At 43.6% G+C, this 24725-nt stretch overlaps 1 protein-coding gene across 1 annotated transcript in view; it reads left to right on the top strand.

The window, feature by feature from the left end:
• Nucleotides 1-24725, top strand: part of GOPC (golgi associated PDZ and coiled-coil motif containing) — a gene marked incomplete in the record, with an annotated part of 978680 nt that overhangs the window by 493515 nt on the left and 460440 nt on the right. Inside the window, 1 exon segment of the mRNA XM_044074291.1 lies at nt 24034-24129. Within this exon segment, the coding sequence (XP_043930226.1) occupies nt 24034-24129 (96 nt within the window).

Genomic DNA, 24725 nt, shown 5'->3' with positions numbered 1-24725 from the left:
CCTGTGCATTTCAACAAAGTCTGCAGCACTTTCAGAGTCTGGTTATTTCCCCCACTCAGTGCCAGTGTTAGCATCTTGGGGGCCTCAGCAAATCTTAATTTGGGGGCCCCCTAGCCACTTCCTGTCCAAGTATCACCCTGTCACTGCCACCCCTTCTAAGCAACCCTTTAGTTCATACTGCAAACTTTTAAGTGTAGTATGCAGAGACTGACCTGTAGCAACAATACTGTTACATTATAACAGGCCTGTGTACCACATTATATTGGCCCATCTCACAAAGGGAGATTTACAGTGGCTGGCATTTACTTGCAGCAGTGATACGTTACAACAACTCTATGTACAGGTCTAGACTTAGGTGAAATGGAGCCGTAGGCCTACTATTTCAGCCCCCTCACCCCCCCCCCCCCACGCACACACAGACACCCTCTAGTCCTCCCCTGTTTCCTGTCATCTTGGGGTCCTCACACCATGCACTTTACTTTTTTTCTTCCTTTTCTCTCATTTTGCTTTACTCTTCAGCTTTTTCAATAACTTTCTGTATGGTCTGAAATCAAGTTAAAAGTTTGTTTTTTTTCTTTTTACACAATTTTTTTCACCAATGATGGCTTGAACAGAAATTATGATTAAGGTAATTGTGAGGAAAGTGAAAAAATAATAATGATTACAGTAATGTATTCTACTTTGTTAGTCCGACACAGTATAGTGCCCTACACAAGCTGTAATAACATTTGTACACCTCTGTCTGCAAGAAAAGTAAAAGAAGCAATGACTATACTGTCTTCAACCCAAAACAAGCTAAAATGACCACCTGTGTGCACTTGTAAAGTTTGACTGTGCTGAAAATTAAAGAACCAATAACCATACGACCCCCCCCCCCCATATAACCTACAGCAGCTTTCTGTAAACACACACATCTGAGCAGGGCTGGTTTTAGAATAGGAGAGCAGAGGTAATTATCAGCTTTATCTTAACAGGATCATATCATAGCCCTGGTTAAAGAGTATAGTCAGGACATTTAATACATTTTTTCTCCAACCAACAACAGCTTTTGTGGGGCCCCCCACACAGTCAAGGATGATTAAGGGAGCTCCTTGATACCATTTATACAGTCTGGGGAGTGGGGGCCACCAAACTTCTACAAGCTCTAAGTGTCTAAATATTCGGTGATATGTTTTATGCCACACCTTTGAAAATTAAATGTATTGCTCTGCATATTCTTGATGTTTTGCTATTGTGGAGCTTTTCTCCCTGGGCCTCCACTGAAAATGGGTTTTTGACCCAGTCAGACTTTCCCAGTTAACAAATGTCAAATAAATAAATAAAATTACTTGTTATCTGCACTTTTTACTGATACCCAATATAATAATGTAAATGTCCTGGCATTACTTGGTGTGTACACAGATAAAAATCATTGATATTTTTAGACACGCACAAGCCATAACACCAGTTTCAACACTATTTTACCAATAGCAATACATTGTGCAACACTGGTACTGCCACACCAGATCAGTGACTGCTGTTTAGCATTACCAAACAGATGCAGGGTTAAATCATTTTATTTACCTCATTGAGGAGTAATGCATACATGTTGTTGTCCCCGATTTCACACATTTTGCTCATAATTTTGCTCTCTCCATCATAAAAAGTTTGATTCGCTGATAAATCATTCAGGATTACATGCAATCAATAAATCTAGACAGAGTTTTATAGGTCTTATTGCCCAAAAAATGCATGTTGATGCAAAAGGTGTTATTCTATTAACTTTTTAAGTGAATTAGAAGAATATTTAAGACAGGTTTATGATTTTGAGCCTTTATTCTGCTATTATTTATGGCACTGGCTGAATTCTTCAGCAAAGAAGTTGAGAGTTATAGTATCTGGTGTTCTGCCAGTATTTATAAAACTTCCAGGAAGATAAAATCATCCCTGAAAATTGGAAGCATTAGCTCTTCTTAAAATCCAAGGTTTGCACTGAGGCCAGTCGCTCTGAGCAATCGATCTCTCTAGTTTTTGCCTTGCTCATGTTCATCATTAGCTTTATCCTATTACTATCATATCACAGCCCTGTTCAGGTTAAAGGGCATAGTAAGGAAATTAATACATTTTTCCTCTTCATTTTTCCCCAACCAGCAACAGCTTTTGTGGGCCCCACACAGCCAAGGATAATTAAGGGGCCCCTGCAGCCACATGTATTGTGGGTCCCTAAAGATGACTATGTTGTTAATTTTAGTGGAAAGAGTGTCCACCAGTAGGGTTTAACTAAGGACACTATGTTAGTGGTGAAATATGTAATGGAATTGTGAAGCCTGTTACTTGATAAAACACTGTTAATCTAACCAGAAATATATTTGAATTTTATAGGAGACTTAAGAGTTATTACCCAGCTGGTTTATTAAGTATACAAGATTGTTGTATTAGCTTTTGTTGGTTTGACAGACATATTACAAAATATCAAGATAAAATAACTTGCTGTGGTTGGGGGCCCCCAGCGACCGCAGGGTTTGCTGGTGCCTAAAGCCGGCTAGCCTCACTTGTAAAGCAAAGCTACCATTTGTTCCTCAAATTTCAGACCAGAAAATCACCAGAGACTCTCTGAATTGTAAATCTCACCAGCAGGACCTGGAAATAACCTATGGTGTCCATCCTAATAGAACAAGACAAATCTCAGCCATATTGTTGTTCCATTTGGCTTTGATAGCCTTCACCTCATCCTTAAAGAAAAAAAAAATTCTATCTACTTGCTCATTTCCCACCTTTTTCTCAAACTAGAGTAGTTCAGATCTCAGATTTGCTGATTTCAGGACTGTATTTTGTGTTCTGAGTTGTCCAGACCTTGCAGAGATAGCAGGAAGTCTTTCTGCTGATCAGTGGGTGTGGTAAGCTCTGAGCAGCCTATCTATTGCTAGAGGAGTGGTTTCCAGCTCAGGAATTGTATTTTATTGGCCGTTTTGGGCTGCTTCTATCCCTTTCAACTTTCTGACTTAAAAAAACCCGTGTTTACGATGGTTTTGGCTTATTTTACCTCAGCGGATCCTGTTTGGGCATCCTGCAGAGTTCTACAGCAGCAGAAAAAGAGAGAGAGAGACTTTGCTTGATTATAAGTACTTGTCTTTGCTTTCTTTAACTTGATTTTGCTTGCCGCACTTTATTACAGCCGTTTTACAAGCTTTGGTATTTAATTTAACTGTTCTCTGCTGATTTTGCCTACAGCACTTTTTTCAATCGTTTTTTTCAACTGCATTTACTGTTGGCTACACACTCAAGTGTGCTAGCCTTTCAGAGCCTTATAAGTGAATTTTACTACTGCATTTCTGTTTCTGTAACAAAAAACAAACAAAAAAAAATCCTATCTATTTGCTCGTTTCCTGCCTTTTCTCAAACTAGAATAGTCCGGATCTCAGATTTGCTGATTTCAGGACTGATTTTGTATTCTGAGTTGTCCAGACCTTGTAGAGGTAGAAGGAAGTCTTTCTGCTTATCAGTGGGAGTAGTAAGCTCTGAGCAGCCTATCTGTCGCTAGAGGAGTGGTTTCCAGCTCAGGAATTGTATTTTATTGGCAGTTTTGGGATGCTTCTATTCCTTTCAACTTCCTAACTTAAAAACTCGTGTTTGTGTGGGTTTGCACATCCGCAGCACCGCTAAGCTAGGGTAAACTATTACCGGTGCCTTAAAGTCTGCTTCTTCAAATTTTCCCTTAGATCTTGCTACTTTTCATCTCTGAGCACTGAAATCGGACCTCTAAACCCAACATTTGCTCAGAACCTCTTGCAGCTGTCATTGTAGGTATACCAACTACTAGTAGCACTAAGAAAATCAGCTTCAGTATTTAAAAAGAAGCAAAACTGCTCCAGTACTTAAATAACTAAGCACCTATCCAGGCATGTCTAAAGGTCAGTTCCCTATGCTTTCTCCTATTAATGTGGTGAACCTGGGCATCCTGAGCCAATGTAGCAGTTGCCTCATGTACACAGACAACCCTCTCCTCCTACCTCCAGACACATCCACTTGTGAGAGATGAACGTACAAAGCCAAACTAGAAGCCACGCTCTCTCAAACCAAGACTGGGCTAGCCAGTCAAGAGGAGAAGGTTAACACATACATCACATCTCATAGAACACCTATATCCCTGGATCACACACCACCACACCTCTCACATAGTAACACAAAACACACACCCACTTTTGCATCAGTAAAAATTTGCCCAAACAACAAAGACCTCCGAGGCAAAAACACAAGTGACCATCTCACCCAAATGCAACCCGCAAGACAAATAGCCCACATAAATAGAGTCCCACTCAGCCTAAGCTCCTACGGCAAAACAGCTTACCCAGTACACTAGTTAGAGGTGACTCAGTAGGAAAGCACACTGACTTCCCACTCACTAGGTTAAATAAGGAGAAAGTTACGGTCAGCTGCCTGTCGGGTGCCAGGATTCACCACATTACGCATGCACTTGGGTCTCTCCACAACAAGTACAAATATGACTCTGTCATTGTCCATGTTGGTGTGAACGACCTAAGACGTACCTCCCTGGACTTCATGAAAAGAGACATGGAAGAGGTCTCAGATCTCGTAGCCCAGGCAGGTATGATTCTAGCCCTGAGTCGCACACTACCGTCACCTAGACTAATACCACAGTACAAGCAGAAAATGATTGACTTCAGCATTTTGCGAAGTTTCTGGTGTCATTCAAAGGGGATCCAGTATCTGTCTGCCTGGAATGACATGATCGACAGACCTCGGTACTTTGCCAGAGATGGTCTGCATTTGTCACCCCTAAGATTCTGGATACTGGCAAAGGCTCTTGCCACCCTTATAGTGCCTTTTTTAGGCAATGCCCTGAAGACAAATTTACCACCATAACAACTGCAAGCAAATGCAACCTGAGGGTTATGCTACTCAACGCTAGAAGCCTAAATCTCAAAATGCACTCGCTCGAGTCACTGGATAACATCGACCTCTGTGCAGTAACAGGGCTCTGGTTCAAGGCTCCAGAGAGCACCCCAGTGCTACCAGGCAACATTGCATATCACACCTTTTGGATCCTAAACCTTGTCCGAAACCCTAAAGGAGGTGTGGTCCAAAGCCCCAAAGGCGGTGGTGTATCCATCTTCATAAAGGATATGCACACCTCCAGGCTGGTTGCCCAACATAATGCATCAGAGATACTGCAGGTACTACTAACACTGGATAAAACTGCAATCCAGGTTGTAGCCTGCTATAGATCCCCCACAATGTCCCAAGACTCCCACTCTGCATTCCTGAACACTCTGGAAAGCATCAAGGTTCAACCCAATACCCTTATACTGGGAGACTTTAACTGCCCCTTCATTAGCTGGGAAAATTACTCCTGTTCCAACTCATTTGCCCAACAATTTCTGGAATTCATTAATTCCAATGCCCTGGACCAACTCATTCTCACCCCTACCAGAGGTAGAAACATTCTTGACCTGGTCATTACAAACATGGGGGACCCCTGCTCTACACCAGTAATCAACTCCTCCCTGGTTAGATCTTAACCACAAGTTAATCACAGTAGATATCCCAATCCCACCCTCACCCTCCATGAAGGAAACCACAGTGAAAAACTTCTCCAAAGCCAATTTTGAGCATCTAAAGACAAGTGTCAAACTTCACGTCATCCATGCAAATGGATGTATGGCCGCTAAATCATGCACCAAGGCGCTGTATGAGCATTTACACAAGTGCATGGATCAGGCCATACCAAACAAAACCAAGATCCTGTCCTCCAAAAAAGGAAGCCAATCTGGTGGTCTCCTGCCATTAACAAACTCTACAACAGAAGGAAAAAAACTGTTGCATAAAAGGGCAAAGTCCCAAGACTGGAAAAATTCCCTTGTAAGTCTTAGCAAAAAAATGAGATCCCTCGTCATATCCTCCAAAGCTAGTTATGAAAACAAAATTGCAGCAGATGCTAAAGATAACCACAAGGCATTCTTCAGTTGTGTCACGAGTCTGCATAGCAGTACACAGAGGTGCTGTGAACTACTACACAACGGCACCACTTATACTGAACTAACAGATATTGCCACCATCTTGCCCGACAGGTTTAGTGCAAACTTTACCCCCCTAAAGAGCCCATCTCAATACCGGAGGAATGCCAAATCCCTAATATCACGGCTGCTCAGGTAGAAGCCGCACTATCCAAAGCCAAAAATACAGCTTCCATGGGACCTGATAATGTACCTGGCTGTGTTCTACACAAATTACAAAGGGAACTGGCACCACACCTGAGTGCCCTGTTCAACCACAGTCTCACTTCAGTCTTTCTTCCCACCGGACGGTGCACCAGTACAGTCATTCCACTCCACAAAGAGAGAGCAACTACTGACCCAGGAAACTACCGCCCCATCAGCCTGACGAGCCTGATCTGTAAGGCCATGGAGCACATCATTATGGACCTCATAAATAGGGATATTGGGGACCTTCAAACCCTGGACCTCTCACAGTTTGGGTTTGTGAAGGGCAGATCATGTCGCCTCAACCTAAAATACTTCTTCGAATCTGTCACGAGAGTGGTCGATGAAGGCAAGATAGTCCATACAGCCTACCTCGATCTGGCCAAGCCTTTCAACACCATCCCCCACTCAGGGATCATTGACAGACTCACTAACTTAGGCATTAACCCCTACAACATAAGATGGGTTGCCAACTGGCTCATGGACAGAACCCACACGGTGAAAGCAGCAGACTCCAAATCCGACTACCAGGCAGTCACAAGTGGAGTCCCACAGGGATCTATCCTGGGTCCTCTCGTGTTTGGTATATACTTCTCTGAAGTTCAGGCCAACACCAATGGACTCTGGTTGACCAGATTTGCAGATGACAGCAAGCTCTGAGTTGTTGTTGATTCTCAAGCTGATGTTGACATCCTACAAAAGGCCTCACAGACACCGACAACTGGTGCCAGAACCACGGTCTTAAGCTCAATACAAAAAAGTGCATCATCATCCCCTTCTGGAAAAACATGGTACCCACGAACTACCACATCGACGGTAGCCCTCTCAACTCCCGAAGTGTGATAAGAGATCTAGCAACCTCTCCTTCGACAACCATGTTGCCACTGTAGTTAGAAAATCCTTCTATGTGGCACACCTCATTACAAAAGGTTTCTTATCCAGGAAGAAAGAAGTCATAATCCCTCTCTACTCATACCTCATTAGACCCATTATAGAGTACAATGCCCCATTTTGCATGTACCTTACTAGACACCTGCAACAACTGGAGAGGCCACAAAAATCCTAGGACTCAAACACATGCCCTATACAGACAGACTCAAAATCCTCCAGCTATACTCCGTCTCATATCGCTTACTTAGAGGCGATCTCTGCTTGCCATACAAAGCCACGTCTGTCCCAGTGTTGCTAGACATGCTTCATCTGAAAAAGTCTCAATCCCCCTGCACCACATGCTCCAAAGACCTCAACCTCATCACCACAATAAACACAACCTGCTGGAGGGACAGGTTCCTAACCTAGAGTCTTCCCATACTCTTGAATAAATTCCCCATTCATGTCAAGCAGAGCACTTCACTAGCTCTCTTCAAGAAAAATCTTGAAGAGTGGATGGGTAACAGGAAATTCACCCCGGGGATCAATTCAACATCCTTGCTCGATAGGGGCACAAGGAACTAACGTTCTGCAAGAGGACGACTGGGAATATTCTTGGGCTAGGCTTGTGTTGGCTCTAGGGCCATTAGCCTAGTACTCACCTGTGAACCTTAAAACTAGATATTCTTTAGATTGTCACAGACAGCATAAACAGTAATCCGATATGTGAACAAACAGATTAAACATAAATTCTTCTGAGCAGGTCTATTATTTGGATTGACCTTTCTTGCTGTACAGTTTGGCCTATTTTTGCAGGTAGCTGCCAGAGTCACTCCCACGAGTTCTTTTGTACCATTTGCATACAGTTGCCCTTGTACCAGCACTATCTATACAGCCTGGGGAGAGGCATGACTTGAAGCATTACCGTAAGTCTCAGTGATACAATCTCACCAGCAAGACATGCAAAGGAAGACATTTCTGATCGCTGTTAACCTCAAAGCTATGTTTGTGTGTAGCTGTGAAAACCTGGTAGGACTTTATGAACATCACATGTGGCTATGCATAAATTCCTGCTAGAAGAAGTTCATCAGGCTGAAACACTGATAATTGTCTAGGAATAATTGTGTGTGTGTGTGTGTGTGTGTGTGTGTGTGTGTGTGTGTGTGTGTGTGTGTGTGTGTGTGTGTGTGTGTGTGTGTGTCCGTCCGTGCGTGCGCCGTACTGCTTTGTGTATGTTTCAGGAAATGCTGTTAATAAGTAGTGAATGGGGTAGCTCACTGTTGCAGTTTTTTTATAAATATGTTCTCTTAAAACACATTCCAGAAAAGCGACACAGTAGTATATTTCTTCAGGTAGAAATTCAGACCGATCATCTTTTGAATCCAAAGAAGCAAGCCCTGACAAAGTACTGTATCATCTCTGAGCAGTCTCCTTCCTTCCTGTGGTAGCGCACCTACAGTGCATGCATTTTTCTAATTGTCATAATTGAAATAATTTTAGCATTGTAGTAGATAAAAAATTCCTATCAAGAGAAATACGTGCACTTCTGTTTTTCATTAGACTCGCAGACAATTTAAATTTATAACATTACAGCATTTAAAAGTGTAAAAACAGAGTAGGAAGTAAAAAATCAGACTAAATGGTTAGTATTATTTATAAATTTGTTATACCTGCATACTGACTTCATATTGACTGCTCGAGCTGCCTTACTAACATGCTTTCTTTTACAGCCAGTGCAGCTGCTTCCTACATTGTATTGTCTTAGATGTCATAAAATAGGGATATGGGAGTTTAGGTTGCCTTATTAGTCTGTTAATTTAATGCAGCACTCGTAAATTATTGCATTATTTTAGTATGCCTGAAGAGGGGGTAGTATTGCACTTTTAGCCACCCATAACCCCTTTTCCCAATTTTGCACATGGGGCTAGAATGTCACATCAACAATGACCATCATTTGGAGACAAATGTTCACACTGCTGGGTTCCTAAAACTGACCTAGTTGTTTTTCCATATCTCACACTTAAACCTACAGCCAATTTAGAGGGTCCTCTCCAGCTACTGCATGTCTTTGAAATGTGGGTGGAAATAAGAGCACCCAGAGAAAACCCACATAAACACAGGAAAGACATGCTGGCTCCAAACAGAAGGCACCCCAGAACTGAACCGGAGAACCTTTTGCTGTGAGCAATAACACTAACTGCTGCATTACTGTACCTCCTGTAATATTATACTTTTATCATTGTCTTTTTCAGACTTGTTATGAAATAGCTACATATTGAACTATCTAATACAGCAGTCCAGATGGATGAAGTTACTATTTAATTTTGTTAAATACTGAAGTTCCATGTACACTCTTACACAATGTCAGACTAAGGTGCTAATTTGATTCAGTTATTGCTCTACTAATTTATCATTGACTGAGAGTTTAAATGTGCAGACTGACTTTGCATAGTTCCAGTGAAGGCTATACCAAGTTTCACATTTTTAAAATACCCTTTTTTTTTTACTCATTTTTGTCTCTGGTTTCAACCTGTGGGTTATCTGATCTGATACCAGCCATCTCAAAATCTTCATTCCAAGAGTTCTGCCTCCTCTACCCACAATACCCTGCTGTCATACTATGTCCTCAGAGCTTGTTTGCTGCCATCAAGAGTGGATCTGTGGTCTTCCATGCTCCACTGACTGTATCATTTTTTGGATAGCTGTAGGTTTGTTTTTTTTTTTTTGGGGGGGGGGGCTGTTTTTTTTTATCTACCCTTAGTATTTACTCAAAAGGATTCCCAAAATCTCTTCCAGATGTGCCACTCTGTCAGAGAAGGTTTGCAGCATTCGAAATCCTGAAACTGCTGACCAACTGAGTCATCCAAGAGGTCCCATCAGACCTGTGAGGATCCAGGGTCTTTTCCAGAATCTATTTAGTGACAAAGAAAAACAAGGACCTCAGACCAGTTCTGGATTTCAGCAAAAAACTGCTTCATCAAGCAGACCAAATTCTGGATGGCCATAATGCACTCAGATGTTCTTCATGTTTCACTTTTGCAGTCATCACTGCCTGCAGGTAGCCCTCAGTCAGCCCAAATACCAGAGTCTTAGGATTTCTGCATCAGATGCTGTCGTTTCTTCCATGACGTCAGGTCGTCAGGGGTATAAAACAGGCAGCCGATGCCATTACATCAGTCTTTCTTGCCAAGGAGAAGCCCGAAGCAGAAGCAGTTCGCAAGTGCCGGTCGGCCACTACCTGAAATTTTCGTCTTCAAGTTTGTAATCCTGAAGTCTTCTAAAGCTAAGTACCCCGTTGGGGATCCTTTTTTCTTGCTCTAACCGATGTTAGAAAAAGTTAAAAATTGTCTTCCTGTGGAAAGCAAATACCTCACAGAGATTTTCATTCTTACTACGTCACCTGTTTAGGCCCAGACCACGACGTCCCTTGCTGTAGGTTTTGTGCCTCGTTTAACGCCCGAACCATTCGTCATCGGGCTATCTTTGTTGCTAAATTCTTTCGCTCTCGTTCTCCGTATTCGGAAATGGCTGCAATAAGCCATCTGAACACCGATCTTCCGAAAAAACATAAAAGTAAGGACAGAGACAGGCTGCAGTAGGTCCAACACTGCCGACAATGCATCCATTAAGCTAGTCGCCAGTCTGCCAGTACTCAGTAAGGCACCTTTGCAGCCTCTGATACCCGCTTCTTCAGATTTGCAGGCCTCTGCTGAGACCCATTCGGAGTCCGGTATGCCACGAGATGCTTCTTCGACTATGGAACCTGCGGATGTCTCTACCTTGGATGGGTCCCGAGCCGCTGTGCAGGTACTGGCTTCTGAGGGTGTATTCCGACTTACCAGTGTTCGAATTAAACCGATGACTTTGTTTTTAGCTAAAGCTACTGAGTTTCTGAAGCCCAGAGTATGCACTACGCCTAGGAAATTGACAGCCAAAGTGCATGCTGAAGTTCCCAAGCCACAAATTCAAATGCTTAGAATGGCTGAAGACCCTGTTACCCTAATTAGGGGAAGCCAGCCATCCCCTGTTAAGAGACAAAGAATTGAGTTTCATTCTGATTCTACAGTCCAGGAGTCCGATGACTCTGACCCTTCTGATTATCAGGACATGACCTTATCAACTTTTGAGGATTCAGACGCAGAGGAATCCATCCCCTCTGCCTCACCTCCAGAGGATTTTTCTTTTGGTGAAACCCTGCATTCTTTGAGCATTTCTGCTGGGAATGCCAGGACCTACCCTCAGTCCAAAAAGAGACTCAGAGAATTTTTAGAGTTTCCTCAGCACAGGCCTGTAGCTAAACCCCCTGTCCTATATGTTGTAGGTGATGTTTTTATGGAATCTAGGAATCTAGTCTTACTCCAGATAATGCTGTGGTGGTGGTGGTGGTGCGGTAGCTTTGTCACCTCACAGTTAGACGTTGACCGTTCGATTCTGAGAGCGTCTTCTGTGTGGCGACATGCGTGAATGGGCGTTCCTTCGGTGAAGGTTGTGCATTAGGCCCGGCAAGCCAGTACGCAAAAATCTACTGCCAATAATTAGCGGACCGGAGTTCTGCTGTGGTGACCCCTAACCGGGAAAAGTCGAAAGACACAAACAAACAAAGTCTTACTCCAGATACTTTACCCCTGGCCCCTAGGAAACCTGACAGGTACTACAGAGTACCTGATTCCCATAAATTTCTCATCAAGAATCCTACTGCAGATCTAGAGACTATTTCCCAGGGACCTAAAGGTATTAAGGCTACTACCCCTTCAGACAGGGATTCCAGAGCTTTAGACAGATGGGGTAAGAAGGTATATACCTCTGCAATTCTTGCCATCAGGGCACTGACTTGCCAGTTTCACATGTTGAAGTACCAACAGCATGTTGTGGAACTAATTAAACAAAAAATGGTGTTACTTCCAGATTGTGCAGAAAATAAAGATTTACAAGTGCTAATGCATTCTGCAAACCAAGTTAGTAAGCATACTTTGCAGTGTGGCTTTGATGCCCTAGAAGCATCTTGCAGGGCTGTAGTTACTGGGTATGTACTGAGAAGGCATGCTTGGCTGAAGGAACAAACCTTGCCAGGTCATGTCAAATCCAAATTACTATACGCTCCTTTAAATAAGGACTGTTTATTTGGCAACAAAGCAGAAGAAGTTCTTAAAAAGATGGAAGAAAAAGCTAAATCTATGCACATTGTTAAAGAATTCTTACAAGTGCAGCCACCCAGATTCAGTAGGCATTGGCCTTCTAAAAACTGGTCCTTTCCAGCCCCTTCCAGGCCTGCTCAGACTAAACCCAAGGGAAACAAGCCACCCAGACTACAGTCTCAGGGTATGCAAGGATGTAAACAATGGAGTGTCCCCACCTCAAAAACAGGGAGTGGTAAGCCGCCTCCTTATGGAAAAAGTGCACAATGACTTTTCAATTATCCTTCCTAGCCCTGCCCAACTACTTGTGCCCTTAGGAGGAAAACTGGATATCTATTACTCAGGACAGATGAGTCCTAAACATTGTATCCCAAGGGTACAGATTCTACTTCCATTCACTGCCAACCCCAAGCGGGTTTCCAGGCCTTCCTCCAAACCAGTGGGCAGAGGCTCAAAAGCAAGTACTTTCCCTGCTCTGTATCAGAGCTATTTAACCTGTTCCAGTAGAACAAAGGGGACAGGGTTTCTACTCCAGACTTTTCCTGGTGCCCAGAAAAAAGGGCTGTTGTCGTCCAATCCTGGATTTATCAACACCTTTCTGGTGGTCCCAAAATTCAAGATGCTTACCCTGCAACAGCTTCTCCCTATGGTAGCCAAGGATGTCTGGTTAGTCGCCCTAGACTTAGAAGAAGCTTATCTGCACATCCCCATAAGGGAGCCATGCAGAAAATATCTATGCTTCAGGGCAGGCTGTATGCACTATCAGTTCTCTGCACTTCCCTTTGGCTTATCTACTGCGCCCAGAGTATTCACAAAGTGCCTGAATCCAGCCATTGCATACTGCAGCAGAGAAATATCCAAATTTTTCCATACTTGGACTGCCTGATTCAGGAGGACAGGAATTGCTACTTCAGCACCTGGTATTTGTAAAAAGCCTTCTCACTTCATTGGGGTACACCATCAATGAAAAGAAATCACAACTGGTGCCCAGTCAAAAGATTGTATTCCTGGGAGCAAGATTGGACACAACATCCCAGATGGAATTTCTCACTTCAGAAAGACAGGTCTGTCTGACAAACTACTTCAAACAAATGGCCACCAGAATCCAGCTATCTACAAGCCCTAGGGATCATGGCCTCATGTATTTTGCTAATTCCATATGCAAGACTGCATATGAGGAAACTTCAGTGGTACTTAAAAAGTCTTTGGTGCCAGCATTCTCAGGACCTGGAAACAGTCATTCCAATCATACCTTGTCTAAGGGTAGAGTTCCTTTGGTGGGCAGAAGCATGCAACCAGAACAAGGGACTGCTTTTCACTCAACCCCTCGCCACCCGAACTCTGACAACAGACACATCAGACTATGCATGAGGGGCTCACATGGCAGGAAAATGCATTCAGGGCCACTGGAGCCCAGCCCAGATTCTCCTGCACATCAATCAAAAAGAGATGCTAGCTGTACAGAATGCTCTGACAGCCTTCGAATGCCTAATCTTTCTAGGACAACTGCTTATAAAAACAGACAACACCACAGTTATGTGGTACATAAACAAGCAGGGGGGAACCCATTCTTACCCACTCTGCAGGTTAACCATGGCCCTGTGGAAAACAGTCTTGAGCAACCAAGTGCATCTACAACCTCAATTCCTGCCAGGCAAACTAAATTCACTGGCAGATGACTTAAGCAGAAATCTCTTAGACCCACATGAGTGGCAATTGGAGCCCAACACCTTCAACCTTCTGATCCAGAGATGGGGGACACCGGAGGTGGACCTTTTTGCCTCCCCGCAGAACCACCAGTTGAGCAAATTCTACACCAGGAACAATCACAGCATGGCCTGGAAGGTGGATGCCCTATCCTTTCAATGGGAAAACCTCTCAATTTATGCCTTTCCCCCTCTGCTCCTCCTCTCAAAAGTACTACTCAGAATAAAACAGGACAGGCCAAGGGCAATTCTTATTGCCCCAGACTGGCCACGCCAGCACTGGTACCCACTCTTGTGCAGTCTGACAACAGTGCCACCCTGGCACCTTCACCAGACTCCTACCCTGCTGTCCCAGCAGGAGGGACAGATCTTGCATTCACAAGTGCAAATCCCTAAACCTTGCAGCCTGGCTTATCCCTTGAATACACCACCAGCAACCCTCAGCAAACAGGTGCTGGGCGTCATTCCTGAAGCCAGAAGGCCTAGTACTAGGAAATCCTATGCTAAAAACTGGAAAAGATATTATTCTTGGAATCGGTGCCAAGGGAGGGACACAGCAGTGCCCTCCTTACCTTTAATCCTGGATTACCTAGCAGAGCTACTCCACAGAGGCCTATCCTGCTCCTCCATTAAGATTCATGCCTCTACCATCTCAGCTCATTACAATACTGAGCCACCTCTATTTTCTCACCCTCTCATCAAACAGATGTTCTTCGTGTTTCACTGTTGAAGTTATTACATTTGGGTTATCTGCTTGCAGTAGCCCTCAGTCGGCCTGATTAACAAAGTCTTGGGTCCTGTGTTGGTTGCTGTCTCTTCTTCAGTGATGTCCGGTTGTCAGGGGTATAAAACATGTAGCCAACGCCATTACATCAGTCATTATTGCCGTGCGGTGCCTGAAGCAGAAGCAGTTCGCAAGTGCCTGTCGGCCGACTCCTGAATTTTTCATTTTCGACTTTCAGAACCAAAGTCTTCAATTAAAAGCCAAGTACCCCGTTGGGGAAAATTTTTCTTGCTCTAAACCAATGTCAGTAAAAGTAAATAATTGCATTTCTTGTGGAAAACAAATACCTCATAAAGTTTTTCATTCATACTGTATTCCTTGCCTATGCCCTGACCACGACGTACCTCGCTGTTGGTTTTGTGGCTTATTTAAACCATGTACTATCCGTCGTCTGTATATTTCTGCTTCTAAATATTTTGGTGCTCAGTTCAATTATCCTGATATGTTTTCGGTAAGCCTTCCGACTACCGATATTCCAAAAAAACACAAAGACAGAGACAGGCCGCCTAGGTCCAAAACTGCCAATGACGCTTCTCCTAAGCCAGTTCGCCGGTACTCAGTGAGGTGCTTTTGCAGCCACCGGTACCCGCTACTTCAGATTCGCATGCCTCTACTGAGACCCATTCGGAGTCTCAGTAGATGCTTCAACTGTGGAACCTCCGGATTTCTCTACCTTGGATGGGTCCGGAGCCACTGTGCAGGCACCGGCTTCTGAGGGTGTATTCAGCCCTACTGACTTGCATATTAAACCGACGCCATCTTCTTCTTCAAGGCCTAAAACTCGAACCATGCCTAGAAAACTGATGCCCAGACTGCATGGTCAAGCCTCTATGCCTAAAAAACAAATGATAAGAATGGCTGAAGACCTTATTACTTTAATCAGGGGAAGCCAACCTTCCCCTCTAAGAGACCTAGGACTGAGTTTGCTTGTGATACTTCTGACCAGGATTCTGAAATTTGTTTCCTCTGATAACCAGGATTTACCCTTATCTATCTATGAGGATTCTGATGCTGAGGACTATATTCCCTCTGCTTCCCCCCCAGAGGATTTCTCTTTTGGTGAAACCTTGCTTACTCTCAGGGAGCATTTTCATTGGGAAAGTCAGGATTTTTCTGATTCTAAAAAGAGGTGTAGGGATTTCTTACTCCTACCCCAGCACAGGCCTTTAGCCAATTCCTCCTGTACTAGACATTGTTGATGATGCCTTTTCGGAAACTAGCTTGGCCCCTGACTCTTTACCTCCTGCTCCCAGAAAACTTGATAGATATTACAGGGTTCTTGACTCTAACAAGTTCCTTTTCAAAAATCCTTCTGCAGATCCTGAGACCATTTCACAGGGACCCAAGGGCATTAATGCTACTACTACCAAAAATCCTACCCTCTCTGATAGAGATTCCAGGGCGCTGGATAGATGGGGTAAGAAGGTATACACTTCTGCAACTTTGGCCATTAAGGCCTTAAACTGCCAGTTTCATATGTTAAAGTATCAGCAGCATATTATTGGATTGCTTAAACAGAAAATTATGTTGATTCCTGATTGTGCTGAAAATAAGGATTTACAGGATTTAATGCATTCTGCTGAACAAGTTGGAAAACATACTTTGAAATGTGGTTTTGATTTACTAGAGGCATCTTGCAGGGCTGCTGTCACTGGGTCTGTACTTAGAAGGCATGCTTTGCTTCAGGAGCAATCCTTGCCAGATCATGTTAAAGCTAAATTACTGGATGCTCCCTTAAATCAGGACCGCCTGTTTGACATCAAGGCAGAAGAAGTTCTTAAAAAGATGGAGGAAAAAGCTAAATCTATGCAAATAGGTTTTAAATATAGTGTCCCAAGGATACAGATTTCACTTCCACACGTTACCAACACTAAGCGGTTGGCTGGGTCTACCCCCAAATCAGAGGCAGAGGCCCAAAAGCAAGTACTATCTCTCTTAAACATAGGGGTCATCCAGTTGGTACCAGAAGAGGAAAAGGGATAAGGTTTCTACTCGAGACTTTTCCAGGTACCCAGAAAAGACAATTCATGGTGTCCTATCCTGGACCTGCCTACTCTAAATAAGTTTTTGGTGATTCCAAAATTCAAGATGCTGACTCTTAACCAGTTACTTCCTATGCTAGGCAAATATGCCTGTTTGGCAACACTAGATTTAAAAGAAGCTTACCTGCACATCCCAATCAGGGAATCTTGCAGAAGATACCTTCGCTTCAAAGCAGGCTACACTCACTATCAGTTCTCTGCACTGCCCTTTGGCTTCTCTACTGCATCCAGGGTATTCACAAAGTGCCTAGCTACAGTCATTGCATTTTGCAGGCAAAGAAACATTCAAATATACCCATACCTGGACGATTGTCTAATTCAAGCAGAAAGCCAGGACATACTTTTGAATCATCTGGCCTTTGTACAGAGGGTGCTGACTTGTCTGGGGTACACCATAAATGAAAAGAAATCACACCTGGTACCCTGTCAACAAATTATATTCCTGGGAGCAAGCTTGAATACAACTTCCCAAATGGCTTTCCTCACGCCAGAGAAACAAATTCATTTGACAACCTACTTCAAACAAGTGGCCACAAAAACCCTGCTATCTGCAAGGCAAATACTACAAGCCTTGGGGTTCTTGGCCTCCTGCATTCTTCTAATTCCATCTGCAAGACTGCATATAAGGAAACTACAATGGTATCTAAAAAGCCTATGGTGTCAACATTCTCAGGACCAAAAGTAATGATTCCTATCATACCTTGCCTACGCCTAGAGTTCCTTTGGTGGGCAGAGGCCTGCCACCAAAACAAGGGACTACCATTCACACTACTCCCTGCTGCCCAAACCCTAACAACAGATGCATCAGACTATGCATGGGGGGGGCGCACCTGGCAGGGAAGTGCATTCAGGGCAAATGGAACCCAAGTCAAATGCACCTGCATAGCAATCAAAAAGAAATGTTAGCTGTACAGAATGCTTTGACAGCCTTCAAGGACCCCATTCTTCCAGGACAATTCATGGTAAAACTACCCCCTGCCGCCCAAACCCTAACAACAAATGCATCAGACTATGCATGGGGGGGCGCACCTGGCAGGGAAGTGCATTCAGGGCAAATGGAACCCAAGTCAAATGCACCTGCATATCAATCAAAAAGAAATGTGTACAGAATGCTTTGACAGCCTTCAAGGACCCCATTCTTCCAGGACAATTAATGGTAAAGACGGACACCACTGTTATGTGGTACATAAACAAGCAGGGGGGTATCCATTCATACCCCATCTGCAGACTGGCCATGGCATTGTGGAACACAACCTTGAGCTACCAAGTGCATCTACAAGCTCAGTTCCTGCCAGGAAAACTACACTGGCAGACGGACTAAGCAGAAACCTCATGGACCCACACGAGTGGAAACTGGAACCAAGGATTTTCAACATGTTGACAAGCAAATGGGGGAGCCCAGATATAGACCTGTTTGCCTCCCCCAAGAACTATCAATTGGACAAATTTTGCACAAGGACTCCCCACAAACAAGCTTGGAAAGTGGATTCTCTGTCCTTCAGCTGGAAAAAACTATCAGTTTATGACTTTCCACCTCTGCCTCTGCTCTCCAAAGTACTACTAAAGATCAAACGGGACAAACCAAGGACGATTTTGATTGCTCCAGACTGGCCACACCAACACTGGTACCCCCTCTTGCGCAGTGTGTCACTGCTGGCCCCATGGCACCTTCCTCAGACTCCTACCCTGTTGTCTCAGCAGGAGAACCAGATTCTGCACCCTTAGCTTCAAACACTGAACCTAGCAGCCTGGCTAATTACCTAAACTCTCCTTTACCATCCCTCAGTAAACCAGTGATGGATATCATTTTAGAGGCAAGGAGGCCTAGTACTAGAAAATCTTATGCTGAAAATGGAAAAGATTCTGTGCCTGGAACCAATCTCAAGGGATGAGCACAGCAGCGGCCAGTTTACCTCAGATTTTGCAATACTTAACTGAGATGCTTCACAAGGGCCTGTCTTTTTCCTCCATCAAAATTCACGCCTCAGCCATTTCAGCTCATTATAACACAGAACCTCCTCTCTTCTCTCATCCACTGCTCAAGCAGTTCCTCAGAGGGGCCAAAAATTTAAGACCACCCAGGAGAGCTCCAACTCCAGCCTGGGACCTTAACTTTGTATTGGAGAAACTCACTCTTCCTCCTTTTCAGCCAGCTGCCACTGCAGATTTAAAATTCCTTTCTTGGAAAACAGCTTTCCTTTTAGCAATCACTTCAATAAGAAGGGTATCTGAATTACAGGCCCTTATGGCAGTGGAGCCTTTCATTATCTTTCATGCGAACAGGGTGTCCCTCAGAACCAACCCCTCCTTCATGCCCAAGGTGGTATCCAGTGTGGCACTTAATCAGTCTATTCATTTGCCAACCTTCTTCCCTAATCCACAGAACAAAGGGGAATGGATACTGCACTCCTTAGATGTGCACAGTCAACTTAGATTCTACTTGGACATGACATAACCTCAAAGGAAATCTGAACAACTGCTGGTGGCATTTGCTGCAGGGGCAGAGGGGAAGGCTATTTCAAAGCAAACCATTTCTAAATGAATAGGCCATTGCATTCATTTCTGCTATAAGCACCATGGAAAACCTACCCCACAGGGGATCACACCCCACTCAACCAGGGCTGCATCTACCTCTACAGCCTTTCTCAGAGGTGTCCCTACCAGGGACATCCTAGAAGCTGCTACCTGGAGTTCTGTACATACTTTCACCAAGCATTACCATTTGCCAATTTTCTCTAAATCCAGAGCTGGCTTTGCCACTGCAGTCTTGCATGGCCTTATAGCTGGTCCTAATGCTATCTAAATTCCTCCTCCCATCCTTAGCTTTGGGAATCTACCCAAATGTGATGACTGCAACAGTGAAACATGAAGAACATAGTACAGTTGTGTACACTTACCATAAATGTAGATGTTCGAGTGTATTCACTGTTGCAGTCCTGGTTACCCTCCCTCCAGCCCCCTGGCTTCTTTTGGCTGTACCTCTACTCTCCTTTACTATGTTTAAAAGCATTTTGGTGTATTTGCTTTTTTGTTGAAGGTATATCCTTGTATATTTCTAGATTTAATTGCTTTCCATTAGGGGGGCACCTGACATCTGGGGCAAGAAAAACTGATGTAATGACGTCGGCTGCATGTTTTATACCCCTGAAAACCTGACGTCACAGAAGAAGATACAGCAACCGACGCAGGACCCAAGACTTTGTTAATCGGGCCGACTGAGGGCTACTGCAAGCAGATAACCCAAATGTGATTACTGCAACAGTGAATACACTCGAACATCTACATTTATGGTAAGTGTACACAACTGTACTTTCCTGAGAGGAGCTAACAACTTAAGGCCCCCCTGGGAGAGCTCCCACCCCTGCCTGGGACCACAACTTTGTACTGGAAAAACTCACGCTTCCCCCTTTTGAACCTGCAGCTTCAGCAGAGTTAAAATTCCTCTCTTGGAAAACAGCCTTGCTTTTAGCCATAACTTCAGCAAGAAGAGTGTCTGAGTTACAGGCACTAATGGCTGTGGAACCCTTCATTATTTTCCATGCTGACAGGGTTTCCCTCAGATTAACTCCTCCTTTATGCCTAAGATGGTGTCCAGTGTGGCTCTAAACCAATCCATCCATTTGCCAACCTTCTTCCCTAACTCTCAGAATAAAGGGGAAAGGATCCTGCACTCCTTGGACGTGCACAGACAGCTCAGGTTCTACCTTGACAGGATTAAACCTTTCAGAAAATCTGACCAGCTGCTAGTCAGCTTCGCTACAGGGGCAAAGGGTAAGACCATTTCAAAGCAAATTGTTTCCATATGGATAGCACACTGCATCCATTTCTGCTACAAGCACCATGGAAAACCTACCCCACAAGGGATCAGACCAAATTCCACTAGGGCTACTTCCACCTCTACAGCATTTTTCAGGGGAGTCCCTACCAGAGATATTCTGGAAACTGCAACCTGGAGTTCTGTACACACTTTCACCAAGCATTGCCACATATATCTTTTCTAAATCCAGAGCTAGATTTGCTACAGCAGTCTTGCAAGGTCTACTAGCCTGCCCTAACACCTCTTGACTGCCTCCACCCTTCCTCAGTTTTGGGAATCAACCCAAGTGTGATGACTGCAACAGTGAAACACGAAGAACATAGTACAGTTGTGTACACTTACCATAAATATAGATGTTCGAGTGTATTCACTGTTGCAGTCCTGGTTTCCCTCCCTCCAGCCCCCTGGTTTTTTCTGTCTTTCTACCTCTCCTTTCTATGGCCATTCCTAATGGCATTGGTATTTACTTTTTACTAGTGGTGTTCCCCACCATATACTAGCTTCCTGTTTGGGAGCTCCTGACATCTGGGGCAAGAAAAACTGATGTAATGGCATCGGCTGCTTGTTTTATACCCCTGACGTCGTGGAAGAAGCGACAGCATCCGACGCAGAAATCCTAAAACTTAGGTATTCGGGCTGACTGAGAGCTACCTGCAGACAGATAACCCAAGTGTGATGACTGCAACAGTGAATACACTCGAACATCTACATTTATGGTAAGTGTACACAACTGTACCGTCTACCTCTCCAGAGGAAGGACAACTGGTTGTGCTTGGTAGATCTCAAGGATGCCTACCATCACATAAAGACAGCAAGGCAGTCCAGGAGAGTTCTACTCTTTAGACTTGGGGCCTGTCATTTACAGTTTCAGGCTGTGCCCTTTGGTCTAGTGTCAGTTTCCTGGGTATTCACCAAATGTTTAGTGGTAGTGGTACCCTGGCTCAGGCTGCAGAGATTTCAGGTCTTTCTGTTCCTGAATGCTTTGCTTCTCACTTCTTTCATAAAAGTTTTTCTGATCAAGGCTCAAGATTCCTTACTCCATTTGTGTCTGACCTTAGACATTACAGTGAATTACAAAAAGTCCAGTCTAGAACCATGCAAGTATTGGAATTTATAGGTTGCTATTTGGATATGGTCAATCAGATAGCCAAGCTTTAATTATCCAAACTACCTTCCCTTTACCTGCAGGCATCTCATATTTTTCAAGATTTCAAACCTTCTGCAACTGTGTTTCTTTGTCTCCTTGGGCATATGGCAGCATTTATCTATCTTGTTCCTCTAGTAAGATTCTACATGCGAGTGTTACAGTGGACTCTAAACAATTTAGTGATCTTATCTCACACTTCCCATGAACTTCCTGGTTCTTGTGATTAACATCTGTCACTGCCACATTTGGTGGTAGTTGCTGCAGGGTGAGCTTTTGTTCTTCCTCATCCCCATGGTTACAGTGGATGGTTCCCTTCTGGAGTTGGGGAGCATTTCAAAGAGAAGTCTGTCCAAAGGACATGGGCAATATTCAAGGCCAGTCTTCATATTAATGTTTTGGAGATGAGGATGGTCCTCAGGACCTTTTCCCCAAGGCTGTGATTGCCATCCAAATGGACAACACATCTGCAGTTTGGTATCTGAGCAAGCAAGGAGGAACAAGTTCCTATCCCCTATGTTGTGAGGCCATAAAGGTTTGGCAGTGGATGATGTTCTCTCAGCAGTTTCTGATTGCAATGCACACCCTGGGGAAATACAACTGCCTGAAGGACAGTTTGAGCAAGAATATCCTTCTGCCTCACAAGTGGTCCCTGAGCCCGAATGTAGCAGCTCAGATTTTTAGCCGCTGGGGCACTGTGCTGCTGCTTTTTGCCTCCCTGTCCAAAATGAAGTGGAACAGCTTTTACTCCCTGATCCCTCCTGAGGGGCAGTTAACAAGGGATGCTCATCTGTTTGCTTGGCCCCTGGGTCTTCTGTATGCCTACTATCTGAATGCCCTTCATAATCAAATTTCTTCAGAAGGCAGCCCATTGCAGAGTGATGTTTTTTCTTATTGCCCCGCTCTGGCCCCAACAATTTTGTTCCCCTTTCTTTGACCTCACCTGTGTCATCCTTTCTAGCTGCTGAATTCATTCCCAGATCTGTTTTCCCATCTTGCAGAGATAGCGCTTCCAAACCCCTGCTCCCTCAAACTGACTGCAATGGTTTCTCATAGGTTCATAGGTATGTACTAGATTAGCTGCCCTTGTGAGCCATTTCATGTCTAGCCAGTTTCCCTTTTTGTGCTCTATTTAACCTATCCCATTTAGTTAGAGACTGGCCTTACACATCCCATGGTCAATAATTCTTTATTACCCCTAATGAATATAGCTGGTATCATACCATAGATAATTTGAGGCAACTGTTGGATGGGCATTTAGGAGCTGCCTCTGTCCAATAATAATACAGGGAGCAATCCTGGGGTAAATGTTCTGTTTCCTGTTTATAGAGCCAAGTTGTGCTTGAATACGGACAGAGATTGATTTTATTTTATGTGGATGGGCTGTTACAGAGCCGCAGTGTCCTCTGCAAGATATACCTGTCCCTCCAAACTGTTCCATTGCTGTTCTCTGCTAGGGCCTCCCTGGGTTTTTCCTCTGGCAGGGGACTTTCCCACAGGTTGAAACTGGACAGAAAAGACAACATCAGATATGAAAGTTATGTAAGTACCATAATGGTAGCTCCATGTTGTCTTCTTCCATTTGGTTCATCCATCCCTCCCTCTGTACCCCCTCTAAATTGTTACTTTTTTAATGAAGTGCTTTCAACTGACCTTGCATTCTGATCTGTAAGCAGACATGTAGAGGGTCTCAAGCTTTCATTGCTTGTGTTATTAATATGTTGTTTAGATTTAGTATTGTTTTAGGGGGTTGTCATGGGCAAACTCAATCTGAGGAGAGAGTAAGAGAGCAGGGTACTGTAGGTAGAGGAGGTGGACTCCAACAGACTGAAGATTCTTCCAACAGACTGAAGATTCTGGGATGGCCATTGTCAGATCCAAGTCATTTCCAATAACCTACAGGTGAACCAGACAGAAGAAGACAACACAGATTTATCATTATGGTAAGTACATAACTTTAGTTTTTATTAAGGCTATACATGTTTTAGATTAGCTAATTCCGCATGCTCATTGAGTGGATTAACCAGAGAGCATTTCTGTGATGTTGCAGATGCTGTGAAAAAATGCCAGAATGAAGTAATATGAGATTTCACAGACATACACAATAGTATACTAAGAAACTGCAATATTGGCATAGACAGGAACCAGATTGTGAAACAGATTATCCTTTACATGGGATACCCTTGGTTTTGGATTAAAATGGGGTAAACAGTTTGTGATGAATAAAAATAAAGAATTGGCATTCCAGTGGAGTTGTCCACTAAAAGCAGGTTTATATTTTTTTTACCATTGGTCAAACAATACTTAAAATCAAAAACTTTATCTCTCAAAACAGGATCCAGATGCTTACAAGAAGAACCAAGGAGTTGGCCCTATCAGGAAAATCCTTCTAATCAAAGAGGACCATGAGGGGCTTGGCATTTCAATCACTGTAAGTTGGCTTGCCTTTGATTAATATTACTTGTAAAATAGATGTGTTCATAAAGTAGGAATGCCATTTTTCCTGTTTGTGTTTTACTATAGCTAGAGTATTAGTATGTGTTCATTTATACTAATTACTCAAACCACAGACAAAAAAAAGTTATATAAAGTGGGAATGATACCATACTTAATTTGCTGATAGCTGTAGATAGAGTAAAAGTTAATTTCAGCCCCTGTGGGGCTGATAGGCCACTTGGTGCTCAGAAATTATTTTTATTTTGAGAAGCATCTCCAGTCTGCTTGCATTGTGTGCTGTTGTGTGCTTATATATTTAGTTATCTTTCCTAACTATAATGTTGCTGGTACTTCCTTCTGAATAGGTCTTATGTCATCAAATCTGTTATAGCAGGTAGTTTTACAGACACAGTGGCGTATCACACCAGCCACCACTGGTAGTAATACACTACTATCATAGTAGAATACTAGGCTATCAATCCAGTGGACGTTTTTAAGCCTAGCTGTGCATCATAGTAAAGTCTAGTGTGCAGAGAGGGTAAACTGGAGCAAAAATTTGTTGGCCAAGAGGTTTGCTCTGTCTTTTGGCTC

Source organism: Protopterus annectens, chromosome 1.part1 (assembly GCF_019279795.1).
Source record: "Protopterus annectens isolate FY-2018-M chromosome 1.part1, PAN1.0, whole genome shotgun sequence".
In the NCBI taxonomy this organism is placed as follows: Eukaryota; Metazoa; Chordata; order Ceratodontiformes; family Protopteridae; genus Protopterus; species Protopterus annectens.
This window is presented reverse-complemented; position numbering and strand designations above follow the sequence as displayed.